Below are 20,250 nucleotides of genomic sequence, written 5' to 3'. Positions count from 1 at the left end.
TGCTTGCTGCTTGTTTCCATCACAACTTTGATTTGGTCACCAGAGGGATGAACAGAGTTTCTATCATCTACGCTTCTATCATCCCCACCCCACCACTCCCAGAATTCTTTTTCATGGGACTGTATAATGCAGAGCAAAGGCTCAGTAGTCTGAGAACCTGAGATGAATACCCAGTTCTATCATTTATTGGTTGTGTAACTTTTGTCAAGTTATTTAATCGCTTTTAACCTTTATTTGTTGGTTGTAAAATGATAGCAGTGATGCTAGCACCTCTCCCTGCAATATTTTTGTAAGAATTAAATGAATGCAAATAGAATGTATAAAAATGATGAAATCTTAACATGCAGTATTATTTTCATACCTTGAGTCTTCTACACTGTTTCCTCCACAGTACTCCAGACATTTGCCTTCCACATACCCTCAGCTCCAGCATGTATACAGTAATACTCAAAACTGAGAAGAAACTGCTCCTGCACAACCATATCTAAGGGCAGAGACCATGAACTCTGTTAATCCTCATGTTTTGATATTTTCCACATTCTTGCCTCAAGGATTCTTTCTGTGCTCACTTCATTGTATGTTGTATTAAGATGCAGTTATTTTTGCTTTGTAATCTGAGCCAAAATTAAAAAAACAACAACCCACAAAAGTAGGAATGTTTTCTAGGTTAAAAAAAGTAGTAAAACCTATGCTTAGATGATAGAATAATTAACCATTTAAGAAATATTTATTGACATGGATACTTTGATATGTACTAGGACCATAAAGATCAATAAGACATGTGGGCAGCCCATAGCCCTTGGGGAAGAAGATAGTTCATATGGAACCCAATTTTACAAATCAGTTTAAGGAATGAACAAAAGTGCCATGAAGCGCAGATTAGGAGTTGTCCAACTCCATGGTGGTGGTGCTAGAGAACTTTTAACAAAGGAGATAATTATCAAGTTGGCTTTTGAAATATGGTTAGTTTTTTTTTTTTCCTCCAGGTAGAGAATGGAAGAAAAGGCACGTTAGACAGGGAAATCAATTCGGCAAAGGAATTGAGGCATGAATTTCAAGGGATATTCAAAGAACAGGGCAGAGTCCCATGTAGAGAAATTGTGAGGTAGAAGATGAGGCTTGAAAAGTAGATAGAGGCCCTACCGAAGGCCTTATATGCCAGATTTACAAGCTTCACCTTTATCCCGTTATCAATAGGAAATCATGAAAGATTTTAAGCAGAGAAATATGGTCAATGGTCAAATTTATTTTTAGGAAGATAATTAACTGCAGGTAGGAACTGCATTTAATAAGAGAATATCCTGATGGCAGTTGATATATTAAAATAGTGTTGGGGAGAAATAATGAGTCTAAACAAAGGAGACACAGTGGAGATAGAGTGGAAAGGATGGATTAGAGAAAGATTTAGTACATGATTTGAATGACCAAAATAAAGGGAAAAGAAAGGAATTGAGATGATTTCAAATTGTCTAGCTTGCACCATTGGAGAGGCATTTGGGAAACTGGGAGAAATGAAAAATGGAAAATAAGTTCAATATTGGGGGCCATGGCAGGAGAGAATTTCAAGGTGAAGATAAAATGATAAGTGTCAGGCAGATACAATACAGAGGACATTTCTGTCCTTGTAATCCCATAGCTCCTTTTATACTATCTTGATTTTAACATTTATTAGATTGTATTCATTCATGTAAATTTGCATGCGTGCATTCATCCATTCATTCATTCAGCAAATAAATATTGTATCTACTCCATTCCAAACATTGCAATGTAATTATTTAACAGACGTCCTTCTTCCTTAAATAAAGAATCTCTGATCACCTTTATAACAGTACCATTTCTTTTTTTCTTTGTGTTCCCAATAAAAGCGTGATGTCTATAATGCAGTAGTTTACCCAACAAATATTTATTGAGTTAATTATTGAGCCAAGTAATATATGGACTGGAAAAAGAAACCATTGAGTTAAACAATTAAGAGGTTATTATTAATCTCACAAGAACGATTGCTAGAATACTGGAAAAAGAAGCCAAATTATAAAAATGTTTAGCAGTGAATAGGAGGTGATGAAATAGAGATAATGAGTACTCAATTCTTCAAGAATTTTTAGGTAAAATGAAAGATGAGTTTGGATGGCAGCTTCCAGGAAAGAGAGAGTTGAGAAGGCTTTTATAATACATATGTTTTCTGGAATGCAAAAATTGTGTCAATATTATGTAAATTCTAGAGAATGGCTAGTGTAGCATTTAAACTATATACAAGTTTTTAAAAAGTCACCCTTTTCCTTTGCTATGTAGAAAAGAAGATAATTTTGATGACTGAATGCCCTCAACTGATGCTGCCCATCTTTCTCATCAATCCTTCCTATCCTTAGTTAAGTCCTAATCAAATTCAGGACAGGTACTTTTCATACTTTCTCTTATCTCCTTAAGTACCATTCTCCTAGGCTCTCCCCAATTTCATACTTCCAATTCAGATGTCTTTGCTACCAGATGCCAATTATCATGTTGTATAAGTCAGCATTCTCCAGAGGAACAGAATTAATAGGCTATACATAGATATGTATGACGAAATTTATTATAAGAATTCATGGATATGGAAGCTGAGGAGTCCTACAATCTGCTATCTGCAAGCTGGAGCTATGGGAAAGCCAGTGGTATAATTCGGTCTAATTCCAAAGGCCTGAGTATCGGCTTGGGGAGTGGGGCAATAGTGTAAATCCCAGTCTGAGTCTGAAAGCTTGAGATCCAGGAGCTCTGATGTCTGAGGGCAGAAGAACGTGGATGGCTCAGCTTAAGTAGAGAGAATTTGCCTTTCCCCCACGTTTTTGTTCTATTCAGGTCCTCAACAGATTGGATGATGCTTATCTACATTTGTGAGAGTGATCTTCTTTACTTAGTCTGCTGATTCAAAAGCTTCTCTTCTGAGACCATCATGGACATATACAGAAATAATAATTTACCAGCTATCTGGACATCCCTTAGCATAGCCAACTTGACACATAAGTTAACACATAACATAAATCAAAACATTCATTTCCTCAGTTTGAAGAATCTCTGCCTTAACTAATAATAGCTTTGGTTTATTGACTCTTACTGTGTGATCAAAGCTTTACATGCATTAATCTTTAGTCTTCATAAAAATTCATATGGTAATACTAATTATCCTTATTTTCAGTGATGAAACTGAGGCCTATAATCTAGTCCAGAATCACAAGTCTAGTGCCAAGACTCAATCTTTAACAATAATAGTAAGTTACCATAAGTTTTTATACAAACCTGCTATAATAAACTGCTCCAAAATCTCAATGACTTTATACAATAGAGTTTAGTTCTTATGTCATGGTCTAGAGGGGATTACTGGAGACTTTGCTCCATGCAGTCATTCAGGTAGACGTGATAAATTTAAAAAACTAACGTTTTCTTTGGAAACCATCAGTGGGAATGAGGAGGTTAGGAAAGGCCCTGTAGATGAGGGGACATTTGAGCAGTGGTTTGAAGGAAGTGAGGTAATGATTCATATAAAATCATATCTAGAAAAAGAACATTCTAAACAGAGATTAGTAAGTGTAAAGGTCCTCAGGTAGACGTGAGCTTGCCTTGTTCAAGGAACATGAGGATTTATAGCTGGAGTGAAGTGAGTAAGAGAAAAATTAATGAAGATTTTCTTGGACAGGTAGTTGGGGACCAGATCCCATAAGGCCTTGTGGGTGGCTTTAAGGACTACTTTGGCTTTTATTGTGAATGAGATGGCAAGTTCATGAGGGATTTTTGAACAGAAGAGTGATATAATATGATTTATATTTTTGAAAGAGTTAAGCAAGGAAACCAGTCAAGATGGTGCTGCATATGAGAGGCTGATGATACCTTGAACCAGGAAGGTAATAGTGGATGTGGTGAGAAGTGGTCAATTATGGACATATTTTAAAGTTAGAACTGACAGAATTTACTGAAGGAACAGACGTGGAATTCAAGAGAAAGAAAGAAATCAAGGATGACTTTAAAGTTTTTTGCCTGAACAGCTGGAACCAACAGTATATTGGTTAGTGTAAGTAAACTAATAAAATTTCCACATCTCAGTGCTTAATAGTTTCTTTCTTTTTTATGTCACAGATAGTATGAGTTAGAAGGGACTCTGTGCTATTTTATCATTCCAAGAATAGGCCTTTTTATTTAGTGGAACATTTGAGTTCTGCATCACATCATCTGAAACCAGCCATCAGATGAAGAAATAAAGTGTGTGGAGGATTACATGTTAGGAGTGAGGAGGATTCCTCTAAACTGAAACAAGATAAATAGAAATCCTTATCTACACACATAAAATCAAAGACAGAGAAAATATTAACCGCTAAAGGGGGAGGGGAAGACCGATTGTTTTCAAAGGAATGAGAGTTGTCTGATACCTGACTGCTTAATAGCGACATTGGACGCTAGAAAATAGTAGACAAATATCTTTATCAAGGTGCTGAAATGAAATAACTAAAAATCTCTAACCATGAAAATATTCTTCAAAAATGAGGGAGACCAAGAAATTTTTCAACAATATACTGAGAGAATTCATTTATTAGCAAACTCCTACTAAAAACAATTCTAAAGGCTATTCAGGCAGAAGGAAAATGAACCTAGATTGGTAAATCTAAATGAATATTGACTATATAAAGCATAATATCATGAATGTTAAAAATATATATGTATACACATTACATATAAATATAATATCTATAACACAAATATGACAATAATAGCAAGTAAGTCAGGAGGAAGTAAAAGAGTTGTAATGTTTTTGCATTGTCTAGAGGAGGATAGAGGTAAACATAAAATAGATCGATCATTCCAATGATATATAGTATATTTTCTAGGCTAACAACTAGAAAAATAGAAAAGAAGGCCTAACTTCTAAACTAATGCAAAGGATAAAGTTTGAGAACAGATATGCAAGCAATCCAAAAGGAGAAAAGAGAGACAAAGAAACGTAGAACAATTGGAACAAATATAAAGGACCTTAGAAGATGATTGAGGAGTTAAACTCAATTATATAATTACTTTTCAATATAAAAGGATTAAAATTTTCAGTTAATATCATAGATTGTCAAACTTGATTTAAAAAAAGGAACACAATCCAACTAAATCTTATTTATGAGACACATCTAAAACAAGATAATTCAGAAAAGTTGAGAAGAAAAAGATGAAAAATGATGTAGTGTGTAAATATTAACCCAAAGAGAGCTGGCGAAGCTCTATTAATACTAAACAATAGACATCAAAACTGAAAACATTATTAAACGAAACAAAGGATATTTGGTAATGATTCATGGCTCATGATTCACATGGCTTATAATGATGAATTTATCAGAACTTTGACAATTCTAAAGATATATGCCTTCAATATGACCTCATAATATGTAAAACAAACATTGACAAAACCATAAGAACAAACATAAATTCACAATTATAATTGAAGATTTTAATACATCCTTTTCAGTAGTTGACAGGACAAACAGACCAAAAAAATCACTAAAGATCGGAAGATTTGGATAACCAGTAATGATCTTGACCTATTAGAAAGAAACCTTCAAAATTTTAATGCAAAATTATATTTAACCTTGAATTCCATATCCAGACAAATCAAGTGTAAGAGCAGAAAATAAAGATTTTTAGACATATGAGTTTTATTCAAATTCAAGTATGACTTGTTTTGCATAGTTTTCAGGAAGATACTGAAGGATGTTTTCCACCAAAATAAATGAATGATGATGACAATAATGATTAATAATAATAATGATAATAATAATAGGAAAACCTAGGATCCAGGAAACAAAGGATTCAATAGAAGAGAGAGGTGAAGGAAAGCCTTCAGTGATAAGTTGTATGGCAGGCCTAGAGAACTTCTCCAGCTTGGATGAGAGGACACAGGACTCTCTAGGAAGTTGTCTCCAATTAAAAAAAAAATAAAACTGAGAGATTATCTGATATGTTTGATCATCATTGGAAATTCAGTACTATTGGTTAGAAAGGTAAGGGGGAAGGTTTAGGGATAGACACATAGAGAACTAAGCACGCTAAAGATAATGTGGCTTAGAAGGGGATAGTATTTCCATAGTCATAGTAATATAAATGTTGGTCAAAGTTTGTGATATAACTATATCTGGGAAATGATATGTGATAGCAAAATCCTCATCTTCCATAGTAAAAAGCTAATATTTGATGTCTGAAGTTGAAATTCAAGAAATAGTATATCATTTAATGTATAAAGGTAAATATACTAGAAGAAACAGCTAAAAGCGTTGGAAGTGGTTGTCTTTGGGTAGTAGAATTTGACCATAGGGAAATGAAACTGTTTTTTTGTTATAAATTTTGGAATACTATTTAACTTAATAAACTATATATATTATTTATATGAAATTAAAAATATATTAGAGCAAACCCGAGGTTACCAATGTGGCATTATTGATATCTGCATTAAACATGTATCTCAAGAACTTGTTGCTGAAATTGGGTTTACATTGTAGTAGGACAATAATAGCAATTATCGAACACATTAAATGTTAGGTACTGTTCATCACTTTACATGTATTAATCGATCTTATTTTATAACAGCCCCACAAAGTAACTTTTGTAATCATTCATAATTTTTGATCAAAGAACTGTAGCACAAAGAGAATCACGTGTCCAGGATTCCTCTGCTAGTAAGCAGTAGAGCCAGACTTTGAACCAGGTAGCATCACTCAGTCCTGCCATTACCATCTACATGCCCTCTATTGTTTGTTTTCCTGTGAGGAAATATAACTTAAAGAGGTGAGGTACATGTCTACACTTCAGACTTTTATCCAGACTAATCTCATTTGAATTGTATTTAGTAGAAATTCCTAAACTTTAGGCATTTGGAGGGCATAGATGCAGAACTTAACAGGATACTAACAAATAGTGACTAGTCAAAGAGTTTCATGTATCATTTATCTCTTATCAAATGCAAATATTTAGAGATAGTTGAGGTTTTGGAACTTCTATGTTATGAAGTTCTGGATTTTGGAACTATTTCTCCATTAGTAAGTAGAGGTAGATGATTGCAACTCACAGCCTTATTAGGAGCTTTCTGGCTATAATTACCTTTTGTATGAGAGATTATGGATGAAAAATGAAGTTTTCTTACAGCTTGCATCCACAGGAAAACCCGTTCTGCTTTACTTGTTTTGGAAAGGAAAAGTATTTTAAAAAGTATTTTAATGTTTTTTCTTTTTCTTTTTGCCTTGGTGCAGATTTATAGATAGCTTACAAGAAAGCATGAAGGAACATGGCTGGCTAGTACCCTCTGTATGTAAGAAGGAAAAAGGGATTGCAGGGTGGTCAGGAGTTTCAGGCCACATGTAAAGATGTTCCTGGTGGAGTTTTCTTTTCCACTTTAACTGCTCATTGGGATGCTGATATTTCCCCTCTCTCAGTATTAGATGGAATGGCAAATTGTAGAATCTACATTTGAATTTAGCAGAGGTTTGCCACACCAAGGTTTTTAGTCTCTTGCTTAAACTGCCCAATAATATGATTAAGCTAGGGCCACAGTTACTATGTGAGATATTTCCTCTTCTCTGCCAACCACTCCACCATGAATTGCTTCCAGAATTATTCTTGTCTCCATCTCTGCTTACAGTGCTTTTTCTTAGTTATCAAAGCATCCTAGTATGCTATGCATGTCTACTAATCTTCATTTAATTTCTCTCTGGTGTGTACTAGAAATTGGTAGAAACAGAAAAGTTAATTTGGGTTTAAGGTAAGACCCAAATTGTGGTTCTGGAAAACCATATGTTGGATTTTTTTTTAACATGCAGTTTATAGATTCTAGAATTAATGTCTGTGCCAGGCTACTCTTGGAAAATCTTGCATTTGTGGGTGGAGATATTGGATATTTGCCACATGCTAATCCTTCTGGAAAAAGATGGACTTGAAAAACTATCACTAGTGTACCTTGAGTCATGCATGGTTGGGGAGTTCCATTCCAAGAGAACAATTTATACAGTTTAAAAGAAAGGGATGAACGTAAGAGCTGCTCTGCAAAATTATTTTATTTTACTCTTTGGGGAACTACGCATATATACTACTTTGTGGTAGTAATGTTTCTATTAAAGAATAGAAGAAGTCTGGCTCCCAGTGCTCCTGATGGAAAAAAAAAATGTTACTTGGATGTCATCATGATCAATCATCTCAATTATAAAAGGCAGATCACCTTGTCTATTTGAGAGGTAGTGACCAGGCCTGGTCTGTGGAGATTTTCCACAGATGAACCTCTCTACCAGGAGTGCTAATAGTAGGGGTGGTAATTCTGTTGTTTGTATCTTTAGAATAAACATCAAACAGACACAATAAAACAAAAATTAAAAAAAACCCAAAATTTGTTATCTACAAGAACTGAAAAAACAGTGCAGGTAATGCCTTAACATAGAAATTAAAAGAGACCTTGTTACAAAAAATCTCTTTAACCCAACTTTTTTTCCTTAGAATTCTAAATATTTTGTTTATTGCCATCTAAAAGTATCAATTAATTAGGACCTTGTAAAGATAAGGAAATCTATCCTAATCTCTGGCTGGTTTTCCTTGGGAAAGGAACTTGTGTAAAAGAATATCTTTTTTTCCTACTCATTTGAAGGTGGCCTGTATGATTCTGAATAGAACTCATATGATTGCACCAATCATGCTTTCAGTGGAAATTCTCCATTAATCATGGAATGTGATTAGTGGATCTTCCCTTAAAGTATTTTCCTCTTTCTTTTAATTTTTTTCCATGTTCGATCTTTATTATATTCTCCATAGGTATTTTGATGGGATGTTGAGAGAAAGCAGACTGGGATGGCTGTCTGTTGCCATGTTAACCTAGAAATTAGAAAAACCACTTTTGGTACATTCCCTGATATTTCATATGGCTCTAATGATATTCTCGGAGTGTTCCAGATAGTTACCTTTGGTGCAAAGTTAATATTAATTAAAAACATAAAACTGGCTTTGGACCTTGACTGTATCGAAACTTTGGATGAAACTTGGTATTGGTTCATGACTTTGTGATAAGTCTGTAACCAAGTATTTTCAGCCTATTAGGCCGTCAGGCCAAGTGATAGTCCCTGAGTGATGCTGGAGGAACATACTGCTTAAACTAAGTTACATCTAGAAATGACAAAATCTGAAAGTCTCTAATCACTTCATCAAACCCATTTAATTTAGGGCTGCAACAGAAACTCTTTGTTTAATAGTTTTTCATATAATGTAGGAAGTTTTCTATTCTTGGTAAAATTCCACAAATAAATAGAAATATCCATTTTCTACAAAATAATACCAGCCTCACCATAGTTTCTTATTCTAGCATGGTAAATTCTAAATTATTTATTTTTGATTAGCCACAGAAAAATTTTGAATTTGGGCTGACTCCCCCTGCATAAAATGTTTTGATTCGTCTTCCTTTGCCATTGTTTGGATTATTGAAAGAAAATGTAAATTCGTCTTAATATTAGTTTAGTTCAAATAATGAGGAAGACAAATTTATTGAACTAAAACCACATTTTCATATTGAAGAGACACTAACTGGGCAATTTTTGTTTTAGTGTCTTTACCAAAGATAAGAGCATGGTTAGATCTCCTCTAATATTCGCCATATTCTTAGCAAACAACAACAAAAAAATAAAGTGGTTTTTATCATTTAGTATTGGGAAATATACTTTGTAATTATCATAGACCTAATTTTGGAATGTTTTAGTAATTTTAATAATTTCTTATTTTTCGGTTACAATTGACATATAATATTATATTAGTTTCAGGTATACAACATAGTAACTAGACATTTATATAACTTATTAAGTGACCACCCTAATAAATCTAGTACCCATCTGACACCATATATAGTTATTACAATATTATTGACTATATTTACTATGCTGTACTTCACATCCCCATGACTATTCTGCAACTACCAATAAGTACTTCTTAATTCCTTCCTTTTTTTCACTCATTCCCCAAACTCCCTTACATTTGACAGCCATCAGTTTGTACTCTGTATGTATTAATTTGTTTTCGTTTTGTTTCTTCGTTTACTTTTTTAAAAAAAATATCAAATATAAGTGAGATCATGTGGTATTTGTTCTTTTTTTTGACTTATTTCACTTAGCATAATACCCTCTAGGTTGATTCATGTTGTTGCAGATGGCAAGATTTATTCATTTTTTATGGCTGAGTAATATTTCTTTGTATATATGGTCCACTTCTTTTTTATCCATTCGTATGGATGGACATTTAGGTTGCTTTCATATCTTGGCTATTGTAAATAATGCTGCAATGAACATATGGATGCAAATGTCTTTTTGAATTAGTGTTTGGGTTTCTTTGGTTAAATACCCAAAAATGGGATTACTGGGTCCTTCTTTGTCTCTTGTGACTGTATTTTGAAGTCTTTTTTGTCTGGTGTAAGTATTGCTACCCAAGCTTTTGTTTTCCATTTCTATTTACATGAAATATCTTTTTCCATCTATTTACTTTCAGTCTCTTTGTGTCTTTTGATCTGAAGTGAGCCTCTTGTAGGCAGACTATGTAAGAATCTTGTTTTCTTATCCATCCAGCCACCCTATGTCTTTTGATTGGAACATTTTATGCATTTACATTTAAAGTAATTGTTGATAAATATGTAGTTATTGTTATTTTATTATTCATATTTTTGATATATTTTTTTCTTCTTCTTAAAAAAGGCCCTCTAACATTTCTTGTAATAGTGGTTTGCTGTTGATGAACTCCTTTAACTTTTCTTGTCTGGGAAACTCTTAATCTGTCCTTCAATTCTAAATGATAGTTTTGCTGGGTAGAATAATCTTGGTTGTAGGTCATTGCTTTTCATCACTTCCAGTCCTTTCTGGCCTGCAAACTTTCTGTTGAGAAATCAGCTGACATTCTTATGGTTGCTTCTTTATAGGTAGTTAATTGCTTTTCTCACTGCCTTTAAGATTCTGTCTTTGTCTTTAACCTTTGGCACTTTAATTATGATGTGACTTGGTGTGGGCCTCTTTGGGTTCATCTTGTTTGGGCCTCTCAGCACTTCCTGGACTTGTATGTATATTTCCTCCTTGGGTTAGGGAATTTTTTTGTTGTTATTTCTTCAGATAGGTTCTTAATCCCTTGCTCTCTCTCTCTTCTCCTTCTGGTATCTGGTACTGCTTTGATGCGAATGTTGGTACACTTGATGTTGTCTCAGAGGCCCCTTAAATTATTCTCATTTTTTTGGGTTCTTTTTTTCTTGTTGCTGTTCTGATTGATTTTTCTCTGCTACTTTATCTTCCAAATTGCTGATTCAATCCTCTGCTTCATTTAATTTACTGTTGATTTACTCTAAATTAGTCTTTATTTCAGTTATTGTATTCTTCATTTCTGACTGGTTCTTTTTTGTTTTCTATCTCCATTTTAATTTTTTCTATCTCTTTGTTGAAGTTCTCACTGTGATTATTGAGCATCCTTATAACCAGTGTTTTGAACTCTCTGTCTGGTAGATTGCTTTTTATTTAGTTCCATTTTATTTAGTTATTTTTCTGGAGCTTTGTTCTATTCTCATTTCGGACATTTTTTTTTTTGTCTTCTCATTTTAGTTGCCTCCCTGTGTTTGTTTTGACGTATTAGGTAGAGATGCTATGTCTCCTGGTCTTGGTAGAGTGGCCTTATGTAGTGGATGTTCTATGGGCCCCAGGGCACAGTCTCCCTGTTCACCTGAGCTGGTTACTCCAGATGTGTCCCTTGTATGGGTTGTGTATGCCCTCCTACTGTAGTTGAGCCTTGATTGCTGTTGGCACGTCAATGGGAGAGATTGACCCTCAGGCCAATTGATTTTTAGGACTGGCTATTATTACAGTGGATGAGCTGTTGTGCAGGATGTGACCCTGTGGAGCAGGATTTGCTTTAGCAAGGCTTTGGTGCCTGCCGAGTCTGTTCTTTAGGTGTTTAATGTGTGGAGGTTGTTGAATGCTGCTCTTATTTGGTTTGAAGCTGGCCACTGGATATGTTGGTTTTGGGGCCTCTTGAGAGGGACCCTGGTGCAGACCAAGGTCAGCCACTGCCTGTGTCCTACCTGGAACCATTTGGTATGTGCTACAATGAGATTTGCAGATGGTTGTCACTTGTTTTGGGCTTAGAGGCCCCTTTGAGAGGCTTAGCTGCAAACTGAGGCTGGCTGCCACTGGTGCCAGGTGTGGGGATGCTTAGCAATATGTCTGGGGCATCTTGATGCCAGATGCTTCTTCTTTGGGGTTTATGAACCTTTGAGAGATTTTAGGAAAGTCTACAGTATTAGTCAAGAGAGATTGTATGAATTAGCCACTGAAAACTGCTAGGGTGAGCCTGCAAATTGGGTGGGGCTGGGTTTCTGGGAATCAACAGGTCAGAGTGAACAGTGTTAGGCTGATGGAGACTCAGATATGGCACCTGCAAGCTGGGTGGCCGGAGGGCTCAAAAAAGGAACAATAGCTTCTACCAGCTGTCCCTTCAGCCCTTGCCCTGAAGCCAGATAACTCAGTTACTCTGTATATGTCCCTGACACCTTTCAAGTTGTTGCCGCAGAGCTGGAGCTCACAACGAGTGAGTCCATCATTGTGTAAGTCTGTGCTGAGACCCTTTAAGAGGAACTCCTTGGACACTAGTTGATTTTCGTCTGACTCAGCCAGAAAACTTCACTGGTTTTCACAGCCAAAAGTTATGGAGAATTCTCTTCCTGGCACTAGAACCCTGGGAAGCCTGGGAAGCCTGGTGTGGGGCTGGGACCCCTTGCTTCTCTGGGATAACCTCTGCAGCAGAGATATTCCTACTGATTTTTAACCACCACATGTGGAAGTTGGACCAGACTGTTCCTTGTCTCCTCCCCTCCTGTTAGTCTTGAGGTGGCTTCTTCTGTATAAACTTGGTTATAGGACTACTGTACAGCTAAACTTCAGGTAATTCTCAATGATGGTGGTTTTGAGGTTTAGTTATACTTTTGATGTATAACTCATGAGAGGAGGCCTGCACAGCATTTACCTACTCAGCCATCTTGACTTGAAGCCTAAGATGAACTATGTTTTTAAATTAAAAGTCTGTTATTCTTTTTTCAGTCATAAAAGTAATAAATGTTCATTTTGGAAAACTGAAAATAGAGGACTATCATAAAGTAATTATGAGTTACAATGCCACTATTCTGAGATAACTACATAAGATTTTGGTGCATTTCTATGATTTTTAAATTAAAAACAGAGTTTCAAAAGAAATAGTTGTACAAAACTTATAATCTCAAGCCAAAGGAAAGAGCCTTCGATGGGACTTCTGTGAGGATTTGGTTTTTGTTCCCTGGAGGTTGGTAGATAAGTGGATTGATGTATGATTCATGCCTTAGATATTTTGAGAGCTAGAAGACATGTGGAGGGCTGTGGTTTGAGAAGCCACTGCAGTTTTTCCAATATTTCCTGTGCATCAGGGTGAGAAAGAGAGGAACATTGTGTGGTTGTTTTAAATCCTGTTCAAGAGGGCAGAAGGAAGCTGGTGGTGTACTGATGCCTGGGGCTGAGAAAGGTCTCAAAGTGATCAGCTGGAAAAGAGATAGGTTCACCAGTACAGAGACCTTGAAAGTGAGAGATTCCTACTGTTGAGGTGGGGCAGGTCCTCAAAGAACCCATTAAAGTGCCCTATGTAACAAGTAAGCTTTAAACCCCTGCTAAGCCTAGAGAACACCAACACTAGATCACCTTGATAGTTAAAATTAAATGAGACCTTCTCTGCTGACCTCTTTTCCTCTTCCAGCCCTCTCCAGCCTATGCCCAACCATGGAGTTATTAGAAACTATGCTTAGCAAATCGGGAGCTACATGGAATTGGATTCTGCCACTGTTGGACACAAATGGTTTTTCTAAAGTGCTACTGATTTTCTTGAAAGTAATATTTGCACATTGTAGGTATTCAGTAGGTTTTTATCAAATCAATATTAGTGGAATAAAATGTTGTAACCAATTTACTAGAAATGAAATGACTATCCAGGTTACTACTTTGGGTTTGAGCACTGTGGTAAATGTTCTTTTCCTTCCCTAAGGTTTGCTTTAAAGCACTGGACTTGGTGAGTGGTTTTAATAAGCTTACCCTGACCTCTTTGTAGCCTTAGTTTTATGTCTTTATGCGTGACACTCTGATTGCAGCTTGAGGAAAAGTCTTGGAACATTGTGAGAGAGAATAGTGTAACATACGTTGACCCTTTAACAATATGAGTTTGAACTGCATGAATCCACTTATACATGTGTTTAACATTATTTTAGGTGTCATTGAACCTTTTTTTCAAATATCTTACACAGAAGCCTAACATAATGAGGGAACTGCTTAGATTGAAGCAGAGCAAAGAGTGGAGGGGGCATTGCCCCTTATCGACTGGTTGAAATATTGGCTTTGCCACTTACTACTTATGTGACTTTGGAAATTTAAGTTTTCCAAATGCAGTTTTCTCATCTGCAAGTGCTAAGGTTCTTGTAAGGATTAAATGAGATAATGTGTGTGAAGTGTTTGGCATTTAGAAAGTGTTGGCTATTTCTAAATTTCACTGCTGCTACACCCTGTCCCCACCTCTACTTCTTCTTCCTCCTTATTCCTAAAGCATAGGGGCAAGTTAAATTATTTTCAGGTTTGTGTTAGACTCATTACTTATAGCCTCTTATTATAGATATGGGTATACAAATACTTTTGTTTTATCCTTCTTTCTGCCTCTGTCTATCTATCATCTATCTACATTTTTTTGTGAACCATATAAGAGTAAGTCACAGACTTGTGATACCCCTTACCCCTAAATTTCTCAATTTGTGTTTCATAAAAACATTAAATTCTGTTATGTAACAAGAATGTAATTACCAAAATCAAGAAATTAACATTGAAATAATACTATTTCATAATTTAAAGACCTTATTGATAATTTATCAGTTGTCCCAATAATGTCCTTTTGGAGCAAAAGAAAACCCCAAATCTGTATTGTATTTGATTGTTATGTCTCTTTAGCTTCCTTTAATCTGTAGTTCTTAGGTATTTCTATGTAGTTAGTTCATGGCATTGACGTTTTTGAAGAGTGCTAGTCAATTATTTAGTAGAATCTCTCTCAATTTGGATTTGTCTGATGTTTCCTCATGAATAGATTCAAGTTAAGTACTTTTGATAGTCATGGCACAAAGCTGAATTCTCAGCACTTTATATCAGAAAGGATATACTGTCAGTCCTATTACAAGCAATGTAACTGATCTTTGGTTTAAGGTTGTGTTTGCTAGGTTTCTTCAGTATAAAGTTACTGTTTTACGCTTTATAGTTAAAAAGATATATTATGTGAAGGGATATACTTTGTAACAATGTAAATATTCTGATATTTGTTCAAACTATCGTCCACTATTTTTATCATACATGTGTGATTCTTGCCTGAGTTGTTTATTATTGTGATGTTGTTAAATACTATTTTTATCATACATGTGTGATTCTTGCCTGAGTTGTTTATTATTGTGGTGTTGTTAAATACTGATTTTCTAATTCCTCCATTCTTTCTACATTATTAGTTGCCCTTTTTATTACAAGAGAGAGCTTTCCATTTCATATATATATATATATATATATATATATATATCAGTGGGAACTCTTGCATTCATATTTTATTCAATCAGTTATAATCCTTTATTACTATTATTTATTTCAGTGCTTAAATTGCCCCAGATTTGGCTGGTGGGAACACCTTCAAAGTGTCCCCTGTATCTTTTCATATGTTTTCATCGTCCTTTGAGCATATTCTTAATTTTTGACACAAGATCTACATTTATCCTGTTTCTACTCTCTCCCTAACAGTCCTAGAATTGACCATTTCTCCAAGGAGCCCTGGTTCCTTGAGGAGGAGAATGGTATTTAAGAACCAAGATCTGAGGACTAAATGTGCTCATAACTGAAAACTTTTTGACCCTCTCATTCATTTATTTTATAAGTGATCATTTTAACCAGTGCCATTACATGTTATACTGTTTCTCCTGATTTCAGGATTTTGGATTTCTCTGCTTTTGGATTTGGTGTTACTATGTGTTTTTGCTTATTTAGGAAGCATTGCTTACCCAGAAATCTGAACTTTTGGAAAGACTTTTAATTGCTTCCAACTTTAGGCAGTTCAAATATATTACTGCATTTTTTTTTTTTTGATATCTTTCTTACTTGGGTTAATTTTACTCTTTTGTTTCATTAATCTCTATCAACTGAGTATTTTTCTCTTGACAATGGAACAGGCTAAAGGTGATTCTTGTTAATTTGTTACACAATCTAGTTATTTATTTATCTGGATTTAATTTGAGATAATGTTTAGTCTATGTAAAGAGATCAGTACTGAACATTTTTGTGTTCTTTGCCTAAAATGTGTTTTTAAAGGCTGATGTGGTTCTGCTATTTGGAGTATAGGAATCTAGCTATAGAGAATTGATTTTATGTCAGAGTCATGCTGGATTTTTACTTTCTTTTCTACTGTAATGCAGGAGCTCTAGGCCAGGAACCTGCACCTGGGCCTTAGATATTCCGAAAAAACGACTAGGAGAATCAGCAGAGTGAGACATGCTGTTTATTACTCACAATACAAGGAGGCTTCAGCACTTGGTCGATTGGAGCGGCAGGAAAAGCTGCTGACCCAGAAGAGTAGAGTTTTTTATGCACACAAGCAGAGGGAAGGGTGATTTCATTGGGGGAGCAGCCTCCTTCTCTGACGCATGGGAGCAAGATGTGCTGCTTGGTTACAGGAGCAGATAACGTCCGTGGGAGCAGCAGAAAATGTCCTTGGGAGTAGGCATTACTGAAAGCTCTTTGTGTATTGCCTTCCTTGGCTGCTGGCTGGGCAGCTTTCAGTCTTCTGAGTATGTGGAGGGCTGTGTTCTGCGTTAATCCTACATTTACTCATAGAGTGTGTTTTATATTTCTGTCATTTAAAATTTGATTTTGCTGCTGAACATGAAAATATGTAATGATGAGAATTCTCTTTATTCTTTAATGATTTTAAAGGGCATCTCTCAGAATGTGAACTACACTCATCTTGTAGAAAATATTGACTCAGGATATAGGAATAACTGCTAATATAGTTTTTTTTTTGGAATAGACTCTATGAACATATATTTGTATTCTTTTTTTGATAATCTTTATTTTTCAATTACAGTTGGCATACAATACAATATTATATTAGTTTCAGGTGTACTACATAGTGATTAGATATTTATATAACTTACAAGTGATCACCTCAATAAATCTAGTACCCATCTGACATCATACATAGTTATTACAATATTAATGACTATATGCCTTATGCTATACTTTACATTCCCATGACCATTTTGTAACCACCCAATTTGTATTTCTCAATCCCTTTCCTCTTTTTACTCCCCTCCCATCTGGCAACTATCAAAATGTTCTCTGTATTTATGAGTTTGTTTCTGTTGTTTGTTTAGTTTGTTCTTTAGAGTCCACATGTAAGTGAAATCATATGGCATTTGTCTTTCTCTGTCTAACTTACTTCATTCAGTACAATATTCTCTACGTCTATCCATTTTATTTCAGATGGCAATATTTCATTTTATTTTGTAGCTGAGTAATATTACATTGTATATATGTACCACCTCTTCTTTATCCATTCATCCATTGATGGATATCCAGGTTGCTTCCATATCTTGGCTCTTGTAAATAATGCTGCAACGAACATACGGATTCACATGTCCCTTCAAAGTAGTGTTTTGGGTTTCCTCAGATAAATACCCAGAACTGTGATTACTGGGTGTGTCCCTCTTTGTCTCTTGGTATAGCCTTTATTTTAAAGTCTGTTTTGTCTGGTATAAATGTGACTTGTATTTGTCAAAACTCATCGAATTGGATACTTACGATTTGTGCATTACAGTGGATATAAATTTTACTTAAAAAAAAAAAGAATTGTTAAAAAAATTGCATTCTGGATATTAGTTTTGCTTTTCATTGTGATACAGATTATCAATTCTGTCATTGCTTTGTGTGTACTCTAGAATTATGCAAGTGTTACATTAAGAAAATGACTGAAGTTTTTCACTGTAGGAGTAAGAAATTACAAACATAGACAGGAAGTTTTTTAAGCACTCTGTGTATTGCTGCGTACTTATATGCACACACACATGTCTACACTGTCTTTTGAGAGAGCTTATAAGCAATAACCCACCAACATAACTAGTGCCCACATCTTGGATGTAAATATTATTATTACCTAAAAGGAACTTGTGATCCTCGGAAAAACGTCTGTATTATTCAGGGCTGGGACAAGGAAAATATAAGAGAGCTGAAATTACCTTGTTGCAGGGAAGTTTCAAAAAATGAAGAGTATGTATAAACAAAGTTCACAAGCTAATTAGAAAAGGCTTCAACTCACCATATTTGGATAATTTGTATATTAACATAAATGATATGAATGGATTATAGCTCATTAAATGAAATAAGAATCCATGACAATACTACTTTACAATAGTATTCACAGAACAGAAAAAAAAGATAATCTTTTTGCTGACTAATTAGCATAGAAGTGATGATGAAGTTAATAAATGAACAATGGATGCTAAAACTAGTGGATGAAAGGTTCATGAGGAGCAGGATATTTACAGTCTTAAATATCTAACAAATTACATATTATTACCTAGATAAATACAAAATGTACACAGTTGTCATGCTAGAAAAAGGGCATATGGAGTCTTTGTAATATTGTTGAAAACCTTTTTTTTTTGGCTTTTTATTTTATTTTATTTTTTTAACTTATTATTATTATTATTTAATTTATTTATCTTTTAATTATGGTGACATTGGTTAACGAAATCTAGTAAGTTTCAGGTGTACAATTCAACAGTAAGGCATATATATAGTATGTTCACTGCCCACAGTTAGATTTCTGTCACCACATATTTGACCTCTTTTACCTCATATACCTCCCCCCTCACCCCTCCTCCCCTCCCCTCTGGTAACCACTAGTCTATTGTCCATGTCCATGATTCTCTGTTTGTTTGTTGCTTTTAGGTTTATATCCTACATATAAGTGATATCATGTGGTTTTCAACTTTTTCTGTCTGGCTTATTTCGCTTAGCATGATTATCTCAAGGTCCATCCATGTTGTCGCAAATGGCAGTATTTCATCTCTTTTTATGGCTGAGGAAAATTCCATTGTGTATATGTACCACAGCTTCTTTAGCCAATCATCTATTGTAGGACACTTCGATTGCTTCCATGTCCTGGCCACCATGAATAATGCTGCTATGAACATCGGTGTGCAAATATCTTTTTGGATATGGGTTTTTTTGTAGGCTCCTGCTCTCTCCATTTCCCACCACAGGCGGGCTCCCGTCAGATATAGATTTTCAAGTCTTTGGGGTAAATACCCAGTAGGGAGATTGCTGGATCATATGATAGATCAATTCTTAGTAATTTGAGAAACTTCCATACTGTTTTCTGTAGTGGCTGTACCAATTTGCAGTCCCACCAGCAGTGAATGAGGGTTCCTTTTTCTCCACATCCTCTCCAGTATTTGTTATTACTTGTCCTGTTGATTATAGCTATTCTAACAGGTGTGAGATGGTATCTCTTTGTCGCTTTGATTTGCATTTTCCTAATAGCTGGTGAGTTGAGCATCTTTTCATATGTTTGTTGGCCATTTGTATGTCTTCTTGGTAGAAGTGAAGTGTATTTTAAGGTCCTCTGCCCATTTTTTAATTGGATTGATTTTTTGTTTGTTTGTTTTTGGTGGTTGTTATCGAGCTCTTCGAGTTCTTTGTATGTTTTGGATATTAGGCCCTTATCGGAGGCATTGCCTGGAAATATACTTTCCCATTCAGATGCCTGTCTCTTTACCTTGTTGATGGTTTCTTTTGCTGAGCAGAAGCTTTTTAGTTTGATGCAGTCCTATTTATTTATTTTAGCTTTTACTTCTCTTGTCTTTGAGGTCAAATTCATAAAATCCTCTTTAAGTCCAAGGTCATGAGTTTAGTTCCTGTGTTTTCTTCTTTGCAATTTATTGTTTCAGGTCTTATATATTCAGGTCCTTAATCCACTTTGAGTTCATTTTGGTGTGTGGTGATAGACAACAGTCTAGTTTCATTCTTTTGCAGGTGGCCTTCCAGTTTTCCCCGCATCATTTATTGAAGAAGCTTTCCTTTTTCCACTATATGTTTTTGGCTTTTTTGTCGAAAATTATTTGCCCATATAAATATAGGTTTACTTTTGGACTATTGATTCTGTTCC

The 20,250-nt window shown here is 35.1% G+C and overlaps 1 protein-coding gene across 10 annotated transcripts in view; it reads left to right on the top strand.

Moving 5' to 3' along the window:
• The window catches only part of SUGCT (succinyl-CoA:glutarate-CoA transferase), a 255,360-nt gene that overhangs the window by 54,692 nt on the left and 180,418 nt on the right, over positions 1-20,250 (top strand). For 4 of the 10 annotated variants that reach the window (XR_005649976.1, XR_005649970.1, XM_039849419.1 and 1 more), the window contains one exon: positions 3,173-3,245. The exons of 5 other annotated variants lie outside the window; for them this stretch is intronic. Coding sequence is in view for 2 of the 5 variants with exons in the window: in XM_039849419.1 (XP_039705353.1) it covers positions 3,173-3,245 (73 nt within the window). In the remaining 3 variants the exon portion in view is untranslated. One more of the 10 variants, XR_005649971.1, reaches the window with a different exon arrangement.

Source organism: Pteropus medius, unplaced genomic scaffold (genome assembly GCF_902729225.1).
Source record: "Pteropus medius unplaced genomic scaffold, Ma_sr-lr_union100, whole genome shotgun sequence".
Lineage (NCBI taxonomy): Eukaryota > Metazoa > Chordata > Mammalia > Chiroptera > Pteropodidae > Pteropus > Pteropus medius.
This window is presented reverse-complemented; position numbering and strand designations above follow the sequence as displayed.